The sequence below is a fragment of the Loxodonta africana genome, chromosome 19, assembly GCF_030014295.1.
Source record: "Loxodonta africana isolate mLoxAfr1 chromosome 19, mLoxAfr1.hap2, whole genome shotgun sequence".
Classification (NCBI taxonomy): domain Eukaryota; kingdom Metazoa; phylum Chordata; class Mammalia; order Proboscidea; family Elephantidae; genus Loxodonta; species Loxodonta africana.
In genome coordinates this window covers 67,189,167-67,206,332 of record NC_087360.1, presented here as the reverse complement: position 1 = coordinate 67,206,332, position 17,166 = coordinate 67,189,167, and the positions used below count along the sequence as shown (strand labels likewise).

At 43.9% G+C, this 17,166-nt stretch overlaps 1 protein-coding gene and 1 long non-coding RNA gene across 2 annotated transcripts in view; both read right to left on the bottom strand.

Moving 5' to 3' along the window:
* Positions 1-268, bottom strand: part of FUT10 (fucosyltransferase 10) — a 95,667-nt gene extending 95,399 nt beyond the window's left edge. The window contains exon 1 of the mRNA XM_023551121.2: positions 71-268. Within this exon, the coding sequence (XP_023406889.1) occupies positions 71-151 (81 nt within the window). The 5' untranslated portion in view covers positions 152-268. The remainder of the gene's footprint in view (positions 1-70) is intronic.
* Positions 269-355: 87 nt separating this feature from the next.
* LOC135228257 (uncharacterized) lies at positions 356-12,019 on the bottom strand. The gene is made up of 4 exons (XR_010318655.1): positions 11,706-12,019; positions 10,297-10,436; positions 9,361-9,451; positions 356-424 (listed from the first exon to the last, which is right to left on the bottom strand). It is a non-coding gene; the product is annotated as an uncharacterized LOC135228257 (long non-coding RNA).
* Between the last annotated feature and the right edge of the window lie 5,147 nt (positions 12,020-17,166).

Below are 17,166 nucleotides of genomic sequence, written 5' to 3'. Positions count from 1 at the left end.
AGAACAGGGCGGGTGTGGGGAGGTGGCAAAGACCCAGGAATCAACACCACGCAACCTAAATGCTTGGTACCTGGAGTGTGACAAGGAGAAAAATCGTGGCTGTGATGCACAGGCAAGATGCCAAAAGCGTCCTCCTCCGAATGTACGCCATGCTGCCCTGCCCCGGATGACTGACAGAGGGCAAGCCTGGCTACCAGGTGTTCTGGCGTCGGCCCGTATCCTGAGACAACTTCACGTGGAGGAACCATCTGAGTGCCGATTTCCTCCACTGCCATTCCTGCTGGGACCTGGTCTCCATGAAGGATTGAATTCCGAGGTTCTGAGTGGGCCTGGCTGGGCATCTAGAGGGAACAGCATGCGGTCTTCTTTTAAGCTATCATCAGAGCAGCTTGAGGTTCTTGACGGCAGGAGGCATCAACACATTCTGTAACAAAGGAATAATCTTTTAGCCAGATTGCAGATTTAATAAATGTAGTCTTGCAGGATTATCATATAGAAACCCAAAACTTAAAAACTAAAAGATCATGTAATCCTAATGCCTTGCTCACAGATAAGGAAACCATGCTGAGACGTGAAATGACTTGCTCAAAGCCACACAGCACATTAGAGGAGAGTGCCAGGTATACAACCGGGTCCTGAGTCTACCAGTTGTTTCTACTTAATTTCCTCTGCCATCAGAATGCTGCATTCCATAAGCCGCTGTTTTACATGTAGTCACGTCTTTAGTCTTTGTTTTCAAAAGAGGGGAGATATAAGAGTGGAAATTACCAGGACTATCCACCCACTCCCATAATAATTGGAAGGCAAAGAAAAGGGGGGCTGGAGGGCTCAGGCCCTGATCAAAAATGGATAAAAATCAAATGGTCCCAACCCCCTACCTGAAAGAAAACCACTTCAGCCACAATGTAAGGAATTCTGATCACTGATTTGTGTGTTCAGTCTTTCATGACAAGTGTATTAAAACAGTGTTTGTTGAACAGTGAGTCTCTGGAAGTTTCGAAATAAGATTTTCATCTGAAATGGGTGTGATGTTTTTGAAAACATTTTAAAAAATGAACTAAGTGTCCCCATACCAAAATCAAATGAAACCAGTTGCCTTGAAGTCAGTTCTGACTCATGGCAACCCATGAACCATGTGTTTCGGAGTGGAACTGTGCGCCATACTTTTCATGGCTGTGACCTTCAGATGCAGATAGCCAGGCCTTTCTTCCAAGGCAACTCTGGATGCGTTCGAACCTCCAACCTTCCAGTTAGTAGCCCATCACTTAACTATTTGTGCCACCTAGGGAGTAGTGTCTCCACAGAGTGCCTTTTATCCCTAAGGTGAAATGTCTTGTGCAAGTGGCACCATGGAATTCCGGGTGGGGCAAGAATCAGGATTCCAGAGGGAGGACACTGTTGCTGTACAGTACTCCAAAGACCTGATCCTAAATCTCTGTGTAGCTCTGGGATATACAATTAAAGATATAGTTAGAAATATAAAATTAAAATTAGAAATAACAAAAATGATGTGGAAGGCTGGTAAAAAAAAAAAAAAAAAATCTTCACCAGTCAAGATCTATCTTGATGTACTTCTAAGTCCATGATATTGTTTTTCCTCAGTGGCAAAATGACTCTTGATCTCAGAAACCACCAAAAGTACATTTTTCTTCTTTCATCCAAGGAATTCTCACAATCTACCACAGTTAAAAGAATAAGCTCCAAAGCCAGTTGGCTGGGATTCGAATCTCAACTTCCCAGCTGGCTGAACTTACCCTCTCCAGAATTCAACTTCCAAAATGTACATAATAATAGCGCCCATATAAAGAGTGATTGCGAAAATTATATGAGGTAAGCCAAACCCTTATTTCAGGGCCTGACACATAATAAATGTTCAGGAAACTTTTGCTATTCTTAATTTTATTATTATTGTAATTCTTATTATCCCTTTAAGTGGAAAATAGTCATATTCATTTTAAAAAAATATACTGCTTTCCAATTAATATCAAAAAACCAAACCCACTGCTGTCGAGTCGATTTCCGACTCACAGCGACCCTATAGGACAGAGTAGAACTGCCCCGTTGAGTTTCCAAGGAGCGCCTGGTGGATTCGAACTGCCGACCCTTTGGTTAGCAGCCGCAGCACTTAACCACTATGCCGCCAGGGTTTCCTTCCAATTAACAGGAATTTCAAAAGCAAAAATAGTCACTTTGCCAAAGAAAGAAGGCTACTAATATTTATTGAGTGGCCTCTGGCATAGTGGTTAAGTGCTACGGCTGCTAACTAAAGGGTCAGCAGTTCGAATCTGCCAGGCGCTCCTTGGAAACTCTATGGGGCAGTTCTACTCTGTCCTATAGGGTCACTATGAGTTGGAATCGACTCGACAGCACTGGGTTACTGGTCTCATGAGCAAGGCCTTCTCTAAATACTTAGCGTGCATGAGCTCACAACTACATGAGGGAGCAATTACAATCCTCACTTTTATGGGTGAGGCACCTCACTGAGAGATACCTCAGAAGAAAGGCCTGGCAATCTGCTTCCAAAAGGTCACAGCCATGAAAACCAAGATTACAATCCTGATAAGTACAACAACCAGAAACTCATCTGGCTCTGAAATTCATTCATCCCTTTATTTTATTTTATTTCATTTTTACTAAAACTATAAAGTCCTCACTGGATAGTACTAACACTCACAGGATGTTTGCCTGAGCCACAGAACAAACCTGTAGATAACAGCTCTCTGTCCTCTCTGTCAGCTGGTATACCAGAGAAAAAAGCAAAAACCTACTAAAAAAAAAAAAAAAAAAACCCGTTGCTGTCAAGTCAATTCCGGCTTGTAGCAACTCTGTAGGGCAGAGTAGAACTGCCCCATAGTTTCCAAGGAGCGCCTAGTGGATTCCAACTGCCAACCTTTTGGTAACCTCTATACCACCAGGGTTTCCAAAAACCTACTAAGAACCTTTAAAAATCTGTTCTACTCTGTTGATGCTACTAATTATTAACTACATAAAATGTAGAGCCAGCACTCAGGGTTCCAATCATGGCTCCGGCACTTATACATGATATAAATTTGGACAAGCTGCTAAATCTTTCTAGGCTGCAATTTCTTCATAGGAAATAATTGTTAACTATCAGTAGTTCTTCTCTACCCAGCATAACAGAAAGATTCATCAAATGATCGTTTTATGTGCAAACGCAATTTATTCTACCATTATCTTATAGGGTCGCTAGGAGTTGGAATCGACTCCATGGCAACAGGTTTTGGTTTTTTTTATATATAATTAATGTGGAGCCCTGGTGTTGCAGTGGTTAAGAGCTTGGCTGCTAACCAAAAGGTCAGTAGTTTGAATCCATCAGCTACTCCTTGGAAACCCTATGCAAGCAGTTCTACTTGACGGCAAGGTGTTAGTGGGTTTGTATTAATGTAGCCCAGATTAGGAAATGCAATAAAACTACCACCTGAAATATGTATAAAACTATAACTTTCAAAAGATATATATACACACACATAATACATACATAACATAAACACACTGGCATATATGTACACATACATACCTACATATATCAGTCTACTCAATCTTATTCATGTATTCATAATCATTTTGCAAAAGTAGGTATTATTATCCCCAATGCCCACATATAAGAAAACTGAGCCTCAGTAAGTTTAAGTGATTTGCCCAGATTGCATTACTTCAAGGTTAAAAGCAAGTCTAGAAATCAGGTCACCTGACTCCAAGCTCAGTATAAAGCAATGAGAGGGGGAAACAGCGACAGGTTATCAAGAGTACAAAGATTCAGGAATTAAGGAAGATAAAAGATGGAGAGAAATCTGGGGACACAGATTTGGGGTTTTGACAGCTACCATAGAGCTCGGGCCTGTCCTGGGGCCTTCTTAAGACCTTCACATGGCTGTATGAACTATAACAGAAGAATTTAAGGTTGCAAATTACAAAGCTTCCAAAGAGTCTCCACTTAGGTTATATCCCCAAACCCAGGGAGGTAATGAGATCTCCAGGACCAAAGTGTGGTTAAACGCCCACCACTAAAGGACAGAGATGAGCCAGGCAAATGTTATGTTGATTTACAGCATGCACCAATCAATCAACCAGGCCCCGGGCACACTTACAACAGTAACAGTCAATCTAACCTATGGTATTAACTACCCAGGACCTTGTCACCAAGTCAGCCGTCCCCCCAACTGGTAGGACAGATGGGCTTGCAGAGGGCACTTTGAAGGCCAACAACCCCCAATTCGGCGGGACTCCACGAGGAAAACACCATTTTGTTTCATCATTGCTGCAGAGTGTATCTCAGAGTCCTCAGAACACTCCTTTCTGGGACGGAACAATTTGCTTGTTCAGACAACCACAGCAGACATTGGACGTGAACTCTCACTAACCACCCTCTTGATCCTAGGAGCTGGGCTTCTGAAATGCATTGTACAGATGCATTAAACAGTTGGGTCCACCACTCGGTTGGCCATCTGCTGCCCAGAGGAAGATACGGACCTGAGAATGGCTACCTCACACTTCTGCAATGCCTAATCCATCCAAACGAATACCATCTTCATCCTACCTACTGTACTTCAAATCTCTCCACTTATTTTGAATGCACATACTGCATTCAAAATGATACCTAATGATCCTAAATCCTTGATTTATACTGAATATCTTAAAGTGAATTCACAGTCTGAGAGGCTAGCTTCAAATTTCGGCCTTGCAGGGTCAGTCTATGGTGTAGGCTAAGTCTCTCAGAAATGGCACCAAGGTATGATTTCTGCCCTATAACCTCTTTAACTGGGAAAGGAGTGAACAACGAGGTGATTCACAGAGCTTTCCAACCCTGACAATATGTGGGTCCCCTTTTTTTTCCTCAGACTGGCGGCAGAAGAAGGCGAGGAGCTCTGGGAAGGCACTTCTGCTCTGGGAAGTCTCTCCTTAGTAACAAGGGGTCAAGTGGGTTAATAAGCCACTACCTTAGCTAAGGAAACCCTCGTGGTGTAGTGGTTAAAAGCTATGGCTGCAAACCAAAATGTCAGCAGTTCGAATCCACGAGGCGCTCCTTGGAAACCCTATGGACTGGGAATTAACTCTACGGTAAGGGTTTTGGCATCTTAACTGAGGAGCCCTGGTGGCTCAGGGGTTAAGAAAGGCCCACAGTTCAAACCCACCAGCTGCTCCACAGGAAAAAGATGTGGCAGTCTGCTTCTATAAAGATTACAACGTTGGAAACCCTTTGGGGAAGTTCTACTTGTACTGTTGGGTCACTATAAGCAGGAATCCACTCAACGGCAATGGGTTTGTTTTTGGTTATCTTAACTGAGCTAAAGGTTACATCTGGGAGAGTTTTTAGAAGAATGTGTCTAATTAAATATAAATTATCCACACTAAGATGTAATGTTTTCATTTTATAACATACCAATCTCCAGAACACCCCTAGGGGCTGGCTGTCCTGGGAAACACTGAGGACCTTTGGACAACTCTTCAGGCACTTTTCACTGCCCCTGTTCAACTTCAGTGGGCCTCATCAACACTCCTCATTAACTGCTTTTTCCAAAAGTCCCTTCACTGGTGCTCCTACCCATTCTGAGTCCCTTGCATTCTTCTGCTCAGCTGTAAAGAGATGTTTCTAGAATGTATATTGGATTATATTTCCCCTCTAATTAAAATCCTTCAGTATCTCCCCAAAGATTTCAAGATAAAGATCAAACTCCTTAGCTTAGTAAAGAAGACTCTATGGACTCCATCTGCTTTTCCAGTTTCCCCTTCTGCCCCTCCCCCACATAGACCCTAGGCTCCTGCTACTCCTAGAATGCTGTATCAGCCCGTTCAATCACCTACCCACCCCACCCCGACTTAACACGGGCTATTGTCCCTGCCTGGAACATTCATACTTCTCTTGCTGTCCTAGCCATTGCCCAAGATGTTTCTCCAGGCTATACCCTCTGCCGTGGAGTCAGTGCTGACTCATGGCAACCCCGTGTGTGTCAGGGCAGAACTGTACTCCATAGGGTTTTTAATGACTGGTTTTTCAGAAGCAGACTGCCAGGTTTTTCTTCTGAGGTGCCCTTGGGCAGATGCAAACCTTTCAGTTAGCAGCCAATTGCTTAACTGTTTGCACCATCCAGGGACTCCCTGGAAAGCCTTACCCCTCTCCAACCCCAACTCAATTTTACATGACCATATCATCCTGTGCTTGTTTTTAGCATAATAGTGGAAGGAGTGCAGGACACTTGGGAATTTTAAGCTTTCTAAAGCTGGTTCATTGGAGCTATAAGATTAAACAACAATTGCCCATTAAAAAGTTGACATATCTGGGGTCTTAAATGCTAACAAGCGGCCATCTAAGATGCATCAATTGATCTCAACCCACCTGGATCAAAGGAGAATGAAAGACACCAAGGTCACAAGGTAATTATGAGCCCAAGAGACAGACAGGGCCACATAAAGTAGAGACTACATCATCCTGAGACCAGAAGAAATAGATGGTGCCCGGCCACAACCAATGACTACCCTGACAGGGAGCACACAGAGAACTCCTGAGGGAGCGGGAGAACAGCGGGATGCAGACCCTAAATTCTCATAAAAAGACCAGACTTAATGGTCTGATTAAGACTAGAAGAATCCCGGCGGTCATGGTCCCCAAACCTTCTGTTGGCCCAGGACAGGAACCATTTCCAAAGCCAACTCAGCAGACATGGATTGGACCGGACAATGGCTTGGAGAGAGATGCTGACGAGGAGTGAGCTACTTGCATCAGGTGGACACTTGAGACTATGTTGGCATCTCCTGTCTGGAGGGGAGATGGGAGGGTAGAGAGGGTTAGAAACTGGCAAAACCGTCACGAAAGGAGAGACTGGAAGGAGGGAGCGGGCTGACTCATTAGTAGGAGAATAAGTGGGAGTATGTAGTAAGGTGTATATAAGCTTATATGTGAGAGACTGACTTGATTTGTAAACTTTCACTTAAAGCACAATAAAAATTATTTAAAAAAAAAGTTGACATATTTTGTTAGTGGCTGTGACTGTCCCTTAGGCACTTGATAAACATGATGTGATGATTCCATTTTTACTCAATTTTCTTTATTAATATTTGTGTTAATGTTCCTCCCTCTTTTAATTTTTAATGGACTTGGTATTTTGCTGAGAGTTTATTTCTATGTAAAGGGTGCTTTGGTTTGCAGATCTCTATTTGGGAAGGTCATCATCTTCAGCCAAACATACATTTCAGAAGAGACCAACAGAGAACAGTGAGGGAGAGAGGAGACACTGGCAGGCCATGTGAGTCAAGACTGGAGATTTATGGGGGGACAGAAGTGCTAGCCAGAGGACCTACACGTTCCCATTACAGAAGCGAAGATAATGCTATTATTGTTTGTTTGTTTTGGCTGTGGCTGTTTTAGGTAAAATCACATAACATAAAATTAGATGCCATTCTTAAACTCCAGACACATACTGAAGTATGCAAATAATGCAGCATTAATAAGATGACAAAATAAGTAATCCGAGAAGCTGGATTATGTGAAGAATTGGAGAAAGACGCATTAACAACCCGCGAGATGCAGATGACACAACCTTGCTTGCTGAAAGTGAAGAGGACTTGAAGCACTTACTGATGAAGATCAAAGACCACAACCTTCAGTATGGATCACACCTCAACATAAAGAAAACAAAAATCCTCACAACTGGACAAATAAGCAACATCAGGATAAACGGAGAAATTGCTGAAGTTGTCAGGAATTTCATTTTACTTGGATTCACAATCAACGGTCATGGAAGCAGCAGTCAAGAAATCAAACGACATATTGCATTGGGCAATTCTGCTGCAAAAGACCTCCTTAAAGTGTTAAAAGCAAAGATGTCACCTTGAAGACTAATGTGCACCTAACCAAGCCACGGTATTTTCAATCACTTCATATGCATGCAAAAGCTGGACAATGAATAAGGAAGGCTGACGAACTGATGCCTTGGAATTATGGTGCTGGTGAAGAATACTGAATATACCATGGACTGCCAGAAGAACAAACAAATCCATCTCGGAAAAAGTACAGCCAGAATGCTCCTTAGAATTGAAAATGGCAAGACTTTGTCTCATACTGTGGACATGTTATCAGGAGAGACCAATCCCTGGAGAAGGACATCATGTTTGGTGTGATGGTTAAGGATGTGTGTCAACTTGGCTGGGCCATGATTCTCAGTGGTTTGGCAGTTACTAATGCAGTTTGGTAGTTCTATGATGTGATCACTTCCATGATGAGATTTGATATAATGTGATCACTTCCATGATGGGATCTGCTGTGGGTAGCCAATCAGTTGAAAGGGATTTTCCATGGGCATGTGGCCTGTATCGAATATAAGTGGACATTCTGGCAAGGCTTGTGGGCTTTTTGCTCACTCTGGATCCCGCAGCTGACTCCTGTTCGGCTGACCTCCAGTACTTGGGACTTGAGCTAGTGGCTTACCTGCAGTCCTGCCTGTCGATCTTGGGATTCATCTATCTTCCCAGCCTGTGAGCAAGAGCCCTGCTCTCTGGCCTGCCAATCTTGGGTTCAACAGTCCCTGCAGCTATGAGAATCAGGAGAAGCCTCTATCCTGACCCACGGACTTGGGATGTTCCAGCCTCTACAACCTCGTGAGCCATTTCCTTGATATAAATCTCTCTATACACATATATTTATACACTTCATTGATTTTGCTTCTCTAGAGAACCCAGTCTGAGACACTTGGTAAGGTAGAGGGTGAGCAAAAAAGAGCAAGACCCTCGATGAGATGGATTGACACAGTTGCTGCAACAATGGGCTCAAACATAGCAACAACAATGAGGATGGCGCAGGACCAGGCAGTGTTTTGTTCTGTTCTACACGGGATTGCTATGAGTCAGAACCAACTCAACGGCACCTAACAACAACAATGGCAAATGACATAAATGTATACTTATTGTTGTGTGCCTTTGAGTTTATTCTAACTCATAGCAGGTCTATTTAATGTGGAAACTAAATAAAAACATACCCAGATCAAAAAAGCAAGAGTGATATAAAGCCTTAATCACTACACGAGTAAGTCTGCATTAGAAGCATTCAGAAAGAATAGATTTTAAAAGGGATAAGGAGGGACAAGACTGTGAAGATTATGTCTCATACCAAGAACTGATATGGTAAAGACAGCTCAAGGGCAGGGGCTGCATATTTTTCACGTTTGCTTTTCCTTGTTTGGTCTTCTAAACAGCCATTCTTTCCCCAAGAAGGGCTTACAGGGTGCTTTGTGACAATTTTACTACCAGACAGAAGATCTGAACTAAAATCCTTCATCTACTTTTATCATCTCTGTAATCGCAAATGAGGAAGCAGCTGACAGTGGCAAAATGTGGCTAACATCTCACCTCCCTAAAGGGCTGTAACAGGTGATCTTCTGAGATTTCACCCCAAAATAAAACTCTCTGATCCCACGAACAGTGTCCAGGAGCAAAAACTCTGCATGGAAGAAAAGATTAAGCAAATAAAGAGATAATAAAAGCAACTGGAGCCATCCTAGACTAAGCTTTCTGGGGATATAAAACAGAAATGATGTTTGGACATAACAAGTTTCGGATTAAATACTCTTCCTTCATTCTCTTTTCTAATAATTCAACATGACCAAAAACAAACCCAGTGCCGAGGAGTCGATACCGACTCATAGCAACCCTATAGGACAGAGTAGAACTGCCCCATAGAGTTTCCAGGGAGCACCTGGCAGATTCGAACGGCCGACCCTTTTGGTTCGCAGCCGTAGCACTAAACCACTACCCCACCAGGGTTTCCTAATTCAACATTCATAAATTAGCTTTTGAAAACTCAAATTTTATTCACGAAGAGAAAAAGGTAGATGAAAAACATGAATATAAACTTTAAACATTTTTTTAAACCTATTCTCAGGAACACTTATAATGTTTACTGTAGCATGCTGGTAACTGAATTTATTGCATGTCTTGCTAAAATCAGTTCTTTCCATTCCAAATTTAGAAAGCATTTAGGTATGTGTGGGGAATGTCTGCATAGAGATACAACATTGTTTCCCCAAATCATGTTCTTTCTTTTTATTTCCTAAATATAATCCTAGTTTCAATTGTTTTTCAAAATTTTTCATTTGTACGATATGACCCGAATATTTGCTACTTTTTTTTTTCTTATTGAAGAATAAAAGATGAGCAATAAGAGCCCGACGGTTCAGACTGTGTATTTAATTCACTGTTAAACACTGCCATCTAGCAGGAAGCAAGCCAGTGAAGAGTTACCAGAAGCAGGGAACGTCAAAACGAGAGCAGATCTAAAAGAGTCACCTGATGCCACAAAACTGCCTCTGGACTTGAGGCAGGGGAAGGACAAACTTCTAAAATGGAGACTTGGGCAGCTCTTCCATTTAATGTGCTAATGTCTGGACTGTTTATTTCCAGTTAAAATGCAGGTTTTCAGGCTCCTCCTAAAATTAAAAAAAAAAAAAAACAACCTGAATCTACCATCTGAGACCCTGGTGGACCCCGGAGAAACACTGCCGTAGTCGTAGCCTGACGCCTCTAGCAAGCCCGAGACTGGCCCTAAGTCCCTAGGGTGCTTTGTCTTGAGAGAAGGGAGGCTGCACAAGGGGGATGCAGTTCTGAAGACCGAGCTGCCTGACTCAAAACTCCACCCCGTCACAGCGCATGTGTCATTGCCCCCAATGAAATTCATAATCCAAGTCACGTCACGCCTAACATTCTATCCAACTATTTCACCGAACTGTGGCAGTGAGGAGGGGGCGGCCTAACGAAGCTCTAGGGTTAAGAAAAACAGTAATTTTGCCTTACATTTGCTGTATATACAAGAATCATTAGAAGATCCCCGAGAAAATGCCTTAAAAGTCACAGCGATGTTGTTTTTATCTTACACACAGTGAGTTCTACTCTGAGGGTACTAAAACAAGGCAAACCCTTTGTCGTGGAGTGGATTCCGACTCCTAGCGATCCTATAGGACAGAGTAGACATGCCCCACAGGGTTTCCAAGGAGCGGCTGGTGGATCCGAACTGCCAACCTTTTGGTTAGCAGCCGAACTCTTAATCACTGCGGCAACAAGCCTCCCTGGAGGTACTAACTGGGTACTAAACGACCCAAGAAGCGGTTTTCATATTGATAACCAATGCCTGCTGTCCCTGAGGCTCTTGGGGGCGTTTTTTTTCCAGGACATACACAACGCTCTCCACAGCTGGAAAGGCAGAACTGCTCGGACTTCAAAACATCATTTTAGCAACAAGTAAGTCTCAGGGAAAACATGGGGAAAAGAAGTGATTCACGATGCACAAAGGCAGAGGTTAGGGTCCTGGAAGCGGCGAGACTTGGGGGCAGATCGTGCAATGGGAAGGGCGGGGAGAACCGGGGCTCCCCGGGGCCGCGCGCCGCCCCCCAGGGCTCCAGCGGACGCTCCTGCGCGCCACCGGCCTCCCACCTGGGATTTTTCAGCAGCCTGACAGCTTGAAATTTCAGGGTGCCTATGTTCCCCCAACACCCTTGGATTCTTTTGCAGCACACAACGCTGTGCGTCTCGTACACACACGCCCTCGCTGCGCAGGGGACGTTTCCTTCGGCTGTGATTCCGCCGGCGGCTTCCGAGCTTCCATGGACACCAGGAATGTCTCTTCTTGTTCCTCGGCATCAAGACCCGGCCCCCACCAAGCTATGACCCGAGCCAGAAAAGACCCAGCGATTCACACTCACCTCGCCTCGGGGAAGGGGGCTCACCGTGCTGGTTGTAACCCGGCCGTTTCCCACTTTCGGTTTGCGCCCCGGGCCGAGCTCGGGGGAAGACCTGGAATGGCAAGATGGAAATGGCGACAACGGTGAGCTCGGGCGGCTTTGTACGCGTCCAGGCCGAGGAATCCTCGATCCAGGTTTTCAATAGTGTCCCGTTTGAACGACAGGGGGACCCCCGTTCAGGCGAGGACCAGCCAGGCCCTCCCCACAGTCTTCCACTAGGACTGGAGCGCACCCGGAGGCGCGTGTTGGGCTCTCCTGCATCACTCTTCAGGAAAATTGAGAACTCTTTAAGTCAAGCCCAAGGAGCCCTGGTGGCGCAATGGTTAAAGCGCTTGGTTGTTAACGGAAAGGTCGAGGTTCGAACCCAGCAGCTGCTCTACAGAAGAAAGACGCAGGCAGTCTGCTTCCATAAAGATTACTGGCCTCTGGGGCAGTTCTACTGTGTCCGGTAGGGTCTCTATGAGTCGGAATGGCCTGGACTGCAGGGGGGGTTGATTTTTGGTTTCAACTAAAGCCGGAGCCTGGGCCCCCTTAAATCATCCTCCTCATAGTGTTTGTTGGGTAAACCAAGCAGGATTATCATTTAGGTCGATTTTACTGGTAAAAGAAAACTGACTTCAAGCAATTCACTGCCATATTCAGATGACCCAATTAAAATCCTTTGGCTCTAGTCTAGGACAGTGGTGTCACTCTTGGACCGCACAGGGTGACACGTCTGAGGAGGTGACACCAAATGACTGTCTCTAAAAATTTTATGCCGTGTTTCAGCTGAAATTTTTTATTAAAATATCCCTGTAGTTGGTTTTAACAATAAACCCCTAGCGACCCTGCCCTAGCTAGCAGCGCCCCCACCTCATTCATTTGCCCCCAAGGGGCTGGAGAGGGAGTGCGCACCGCCACGTACACGCTCAGCTGCTCCAGGGCTCCCACTGCCGCTGCCGGTGCGCAAAGGTCCAGCCGCCTTCCGCGATTCAGGCGGCCTTCCCCCGGCCCAGCGGCTCAGTGCCCACAGAACTGCCACGTTCCCAATTGCGCGCGCACCGCGCACCAAACTTGCAGCACTTTCTCCCAGCCCCACCCGTTGTCACCCTCCCTCCACTAGCCAGGCCAGGTTGCCATAACAACGGGTAGGACTGCTCCAGCACTGGCAAAGCCAGCCCAGTGAGGAAGGCACGCAGCTCCTCGCCTGCGGGCGCCCTCCTGGTCGCAGGGCAGGCTCCCTCCGAAGTGGCTTCCGGGAGGGGAACACTGTATGCTTGGACCTGAGTTTCTTTCATGTGCTTCTAGGAAAAGGCAGCAAGTTTGAGCAACCGTGTGGAGAGTACTGATAGGTCCCCTAGCAGAAGCATTTTTCGTTTTGCCAGAGGTTTTCCTTAAATTTCCAAAAGATGGCTTTACATTGAGATTGCAGGGCTCTCTTGTCGGGAAGTTTGGTTTAAAACACTTAGCAGCGTCCTCAGAGCAGACATAGAATCACTGGATATTCTTCACCCAGGAGTGACTAACCAAACAGCACTGCATTGAATTAGAATTTACAAGTAACGTTAGTACAAAAAAAATTACTAAGGATTCTGTATGGTCTGGTGCGGGAGGAGGTTTTGGTACGGGAGGAGGTTTTGGTACGGAAGGAGGTTTTGGGGGGCAGAGGGTGGGAAGGAGGTGAGGATGTGACACAATGAGTTATTGCGCTGGGTGACATCAAGCCTAGTGACACCACTGGTCTAGGAGGTGACAGACCTGGGGAGGTAATTCAAGACCTAGGGAGGAAAGGGACTATGTTGAGATGAGCGACGTTCCTAGGATACGCTATCCTGTCCCTGAGAGTGGCAGCTGCTACCCTAGGAACCTCAGTGCCCTTATCTAGTCCTGGCCTTCAGACCTCCACTGCAGAGTGCCTCAAGTTCCTTCTCTGTAAAAACAGGTTGGTAATAGTAAAACCAATACCAGACTAAACCTGCTGCGGTCCACTCGATTCTGACTCATAGCGAACCTATAGGACAGAGTAGAACCGCCCCATAGGGTTTCCAAAGAGTGCCTGGTGGATTCCAACTGTGGACCTTTGGGTTAGCAGCCTTAGCACTTAACCACTATGCCACCAGAGTTTCCCAGTAATAATAATAAAAACTCCTTAAAAAACACCAAATACAAAGGAAAAGATTGAAAATGTGGATGTCATTAAAAGAATTTCTGTTCATCAAAAGGCACCATTAAAAGGATGAAAAAGCAATCCACATTGTACACCAATGCTCATTGCAGCATTATCCACAATAGCCAAAAGGTGGAAACAGCCTAAATGTCCATCGACAGATGAATGGATAAATAAAATGTGCTATATACATACAACAGAATATTACTCAGCTATACAGAGATATACAGAGAAGTCCTGACACACGCTATGACGTGATGAATCTTGAAAACATTATGCTGAGTGAAATAAGTCACTCACAAAAAGAAAAATATTCTATGATCTCAATTATATAAAATATCTAGAAGAGGCAAGTGCATAGAGACCAGAGTTTTATTAGCGGTTACCAACAGTGGGCAAGAAGGAGAGGGAAAAGGAAGACACGATGCTTAGGGAACACTAAGTTTCTGTTAAGCGTGTTAGAAAAATTTGGGAACGGTTAATGGTGATGGTTCAACAACACAATGAACGTAATGTCACAGAACTGTACATGTGAAAATTGTAGAAATGCAAATATTCTGTTACCTATATACTTATCAAAACGAACAAAAAAAGTAACAACAACAAAAGCAGCTGTCTCAGTCATCTGGTGCTGCCATAACAGACATACCACAAGTGGATGCCTTTAACAAAGAGAAAATTATGTTCTCACAGTCTAGTAGGTTACAAGTCCAAATTCAGGGGGTCAGCTCTTGGGGAAGGCTTTCTCTGTCGGCTCTGGAGGAAGGTCCTTGTCCTCAATCATCCCCTGGTTGAGGAGCTTCTCAGGCGCAGGGACCCCGTGTCCAAAGGACGCGCTGTGCTCCTGGTGCTGCTTTCTTGCTGGTATGAGGTCCCCAACTCTCTGCTTGCTTCCCTTTCCTTTTCATCTCTTGAGAGATAAAAGGTGATGCAGGCCACACCCCAGGGAAACTCCCTCTACATTGGATCATGGATCTGACCAAGGTAAGGGTGGTGTTACAATCCCACCCTAATCCTTTTAACATAAAAATACAATCACAAAATGGAGGACAACCACAGAATACTGGAAATCATGGCCTAACCAAGTTGATATACGCATTTTGGGGGGGACATAATTCAATCATGACAGCAACTCCATAGTGGAAGAAGATACTTGCCATAGATTTATCTAACAAAGAATTCATATCTAGAATATATAAAGAACTCCTACAACTCAACAAGAGAAAGATAAACAACACAATTTTAAAAAGAAGAGAGCAGGGCAAAAGACCTATACAGCGCTTTTCCAAAGAGGAATTCAAATAGTCAGAAAGTATGTGAAAAGGTGCTTAACTTCTTTAGTCATCAGGAAAATGCAGATTATCACAACAATAATATACTACTACCAAACCAAAAAAATTAATTAAAAAAAAAAAAAAACCAAGCCCCTGTTGCCATGAAGTCAATTCCAACTCATAGAGACCCTATAGGACAGAGTAGAACTGCCCCATAGGGTTTCCAAGGAGCAGCTGGTGGATGTGAACTGCTGAATTCTTGGTTAGTATCCTGAGCTCTTAACCATTGTGCCACCAAAACAAACAAACCAAACTCGTTCCAACTCATAGCAACTCTATAGAACAGAATACTGCTCCATACGGTTTCCAAGAAGCAGCTGGTGGATTCGAACCGCCAACCTTCTGGTTAGCAGCTGAACGCTTAACCACTGCACCACCAAGGCTCCATGATCCTATACTACTACACATCCACCAAAATGGTTACAAATTTAAAAACTAATACTACCAAAGTGAAGGCAAAGCTGTGGAGCACCTGGAAAGCTTATGCACTGTTGGTGGGCATGTCATTATTACAGCCATTTTGGAAAACTGCCTATCAGTTGACATTGAGAGTCAAGATACAGAACATTTCCATCATCACGAGGATCCCTCGTGTTGCCCTTTTACAGCTATATCCACTTCCCTCCCAACCCCTCTTTAACCCTGGCAACCATTCATCTGTTCTCCATTTCTATAATTTTGTGATTTCAAGGATGTTATATAAATGGAATCATACAGTATATAACCTTTTGACATTGACTTTTTTCACTCACCCTAATTCTCTGGTGATTTATCAAGAGTTTGCTCATTTTTATTGCTAGGTAGTATTCCCTGATAAGGATGTACCACTGTTTGTTTAACCATTCATCTGCTGAAAACATCTGGATTGTTTCCAGTTTTTTTTTAATATAACAACTTTGCTGAGCTATAAATCTCATACTGCACAATTCACCACATAAAGTGTATAAATGTAATGGTCTTTACACTTTAAAACCTTTTCAACACCCTAACAAGAAACCCCATAACCGTTAGCAGCAGCCACTCCCCATTTGCCCTTAGCCTTGCCTCCACCCAAACTCTAGGCAACCACTAATCTACTTCATGTCTCTCTCTCTCTCTCTCTCACTCGCTCGCTCGCTCTCTCGCCTATTCTGCCCAATTTCATGTAAATGAAATATGTGGTCTTTTGTGACCGGCTTCTATCATGTACCATAATGCTTTCAAGGTTTATCTATGTTGTACCACATATCAATGCTTTACTTATTTTTATTGTGTAAATATACTACATTTTATTTGTACATTCATCAGTTGATAGACATTTGGGTTTTTACACTTTTTTGGCTCTTATGAATAATGCTGCTATAAACATTTGTGTACAAATTTTTGTTTGAACACATATTTTCATTTCTCTTGGGTACAATTTTGGAATTGTATGAGTGACCAGTGCAATTGTTGAGTCGTACAGGGTTGCCATGAGTCGGAATCGACTCGACGGCAGTGGGTGGGTATGGTAGCTCTACGGTTAACCACTTGACAAAGTACCAGACTGTTTAACACAGTGGCTGCAGCATTTTACATTCCCACCAGCTGTGTTATGAGGGTTCCAATTTCTCCATATTCTCACCAACAGTTGTTATTATCTGACTTTTTGATTCTAGCCATCCTAGTGGGTATGAAGTAATACCTCATCGTGGTTTTGATTTATTTGCACTTCCCCTTTTTAAAGCAATTCACTTAGTGGGAGTTTGCAGGTGGTGGGTGTTGCCCAGCCTTTGATTTCTTCCACATGGTTTTTAACTGGGTTTTACTGTCATAAAAGGGTATGTGTACGCATGGTAATGTGACTTCCCTGTACTCTAAACCAGTCTTTTATAGGTGAGAAATCTAACGAAAACAGTAACAACTACTTTTTATGAAACTATTTAAACTATGCATTTAGATAGCTGCCATTCAGTCAGCTCCA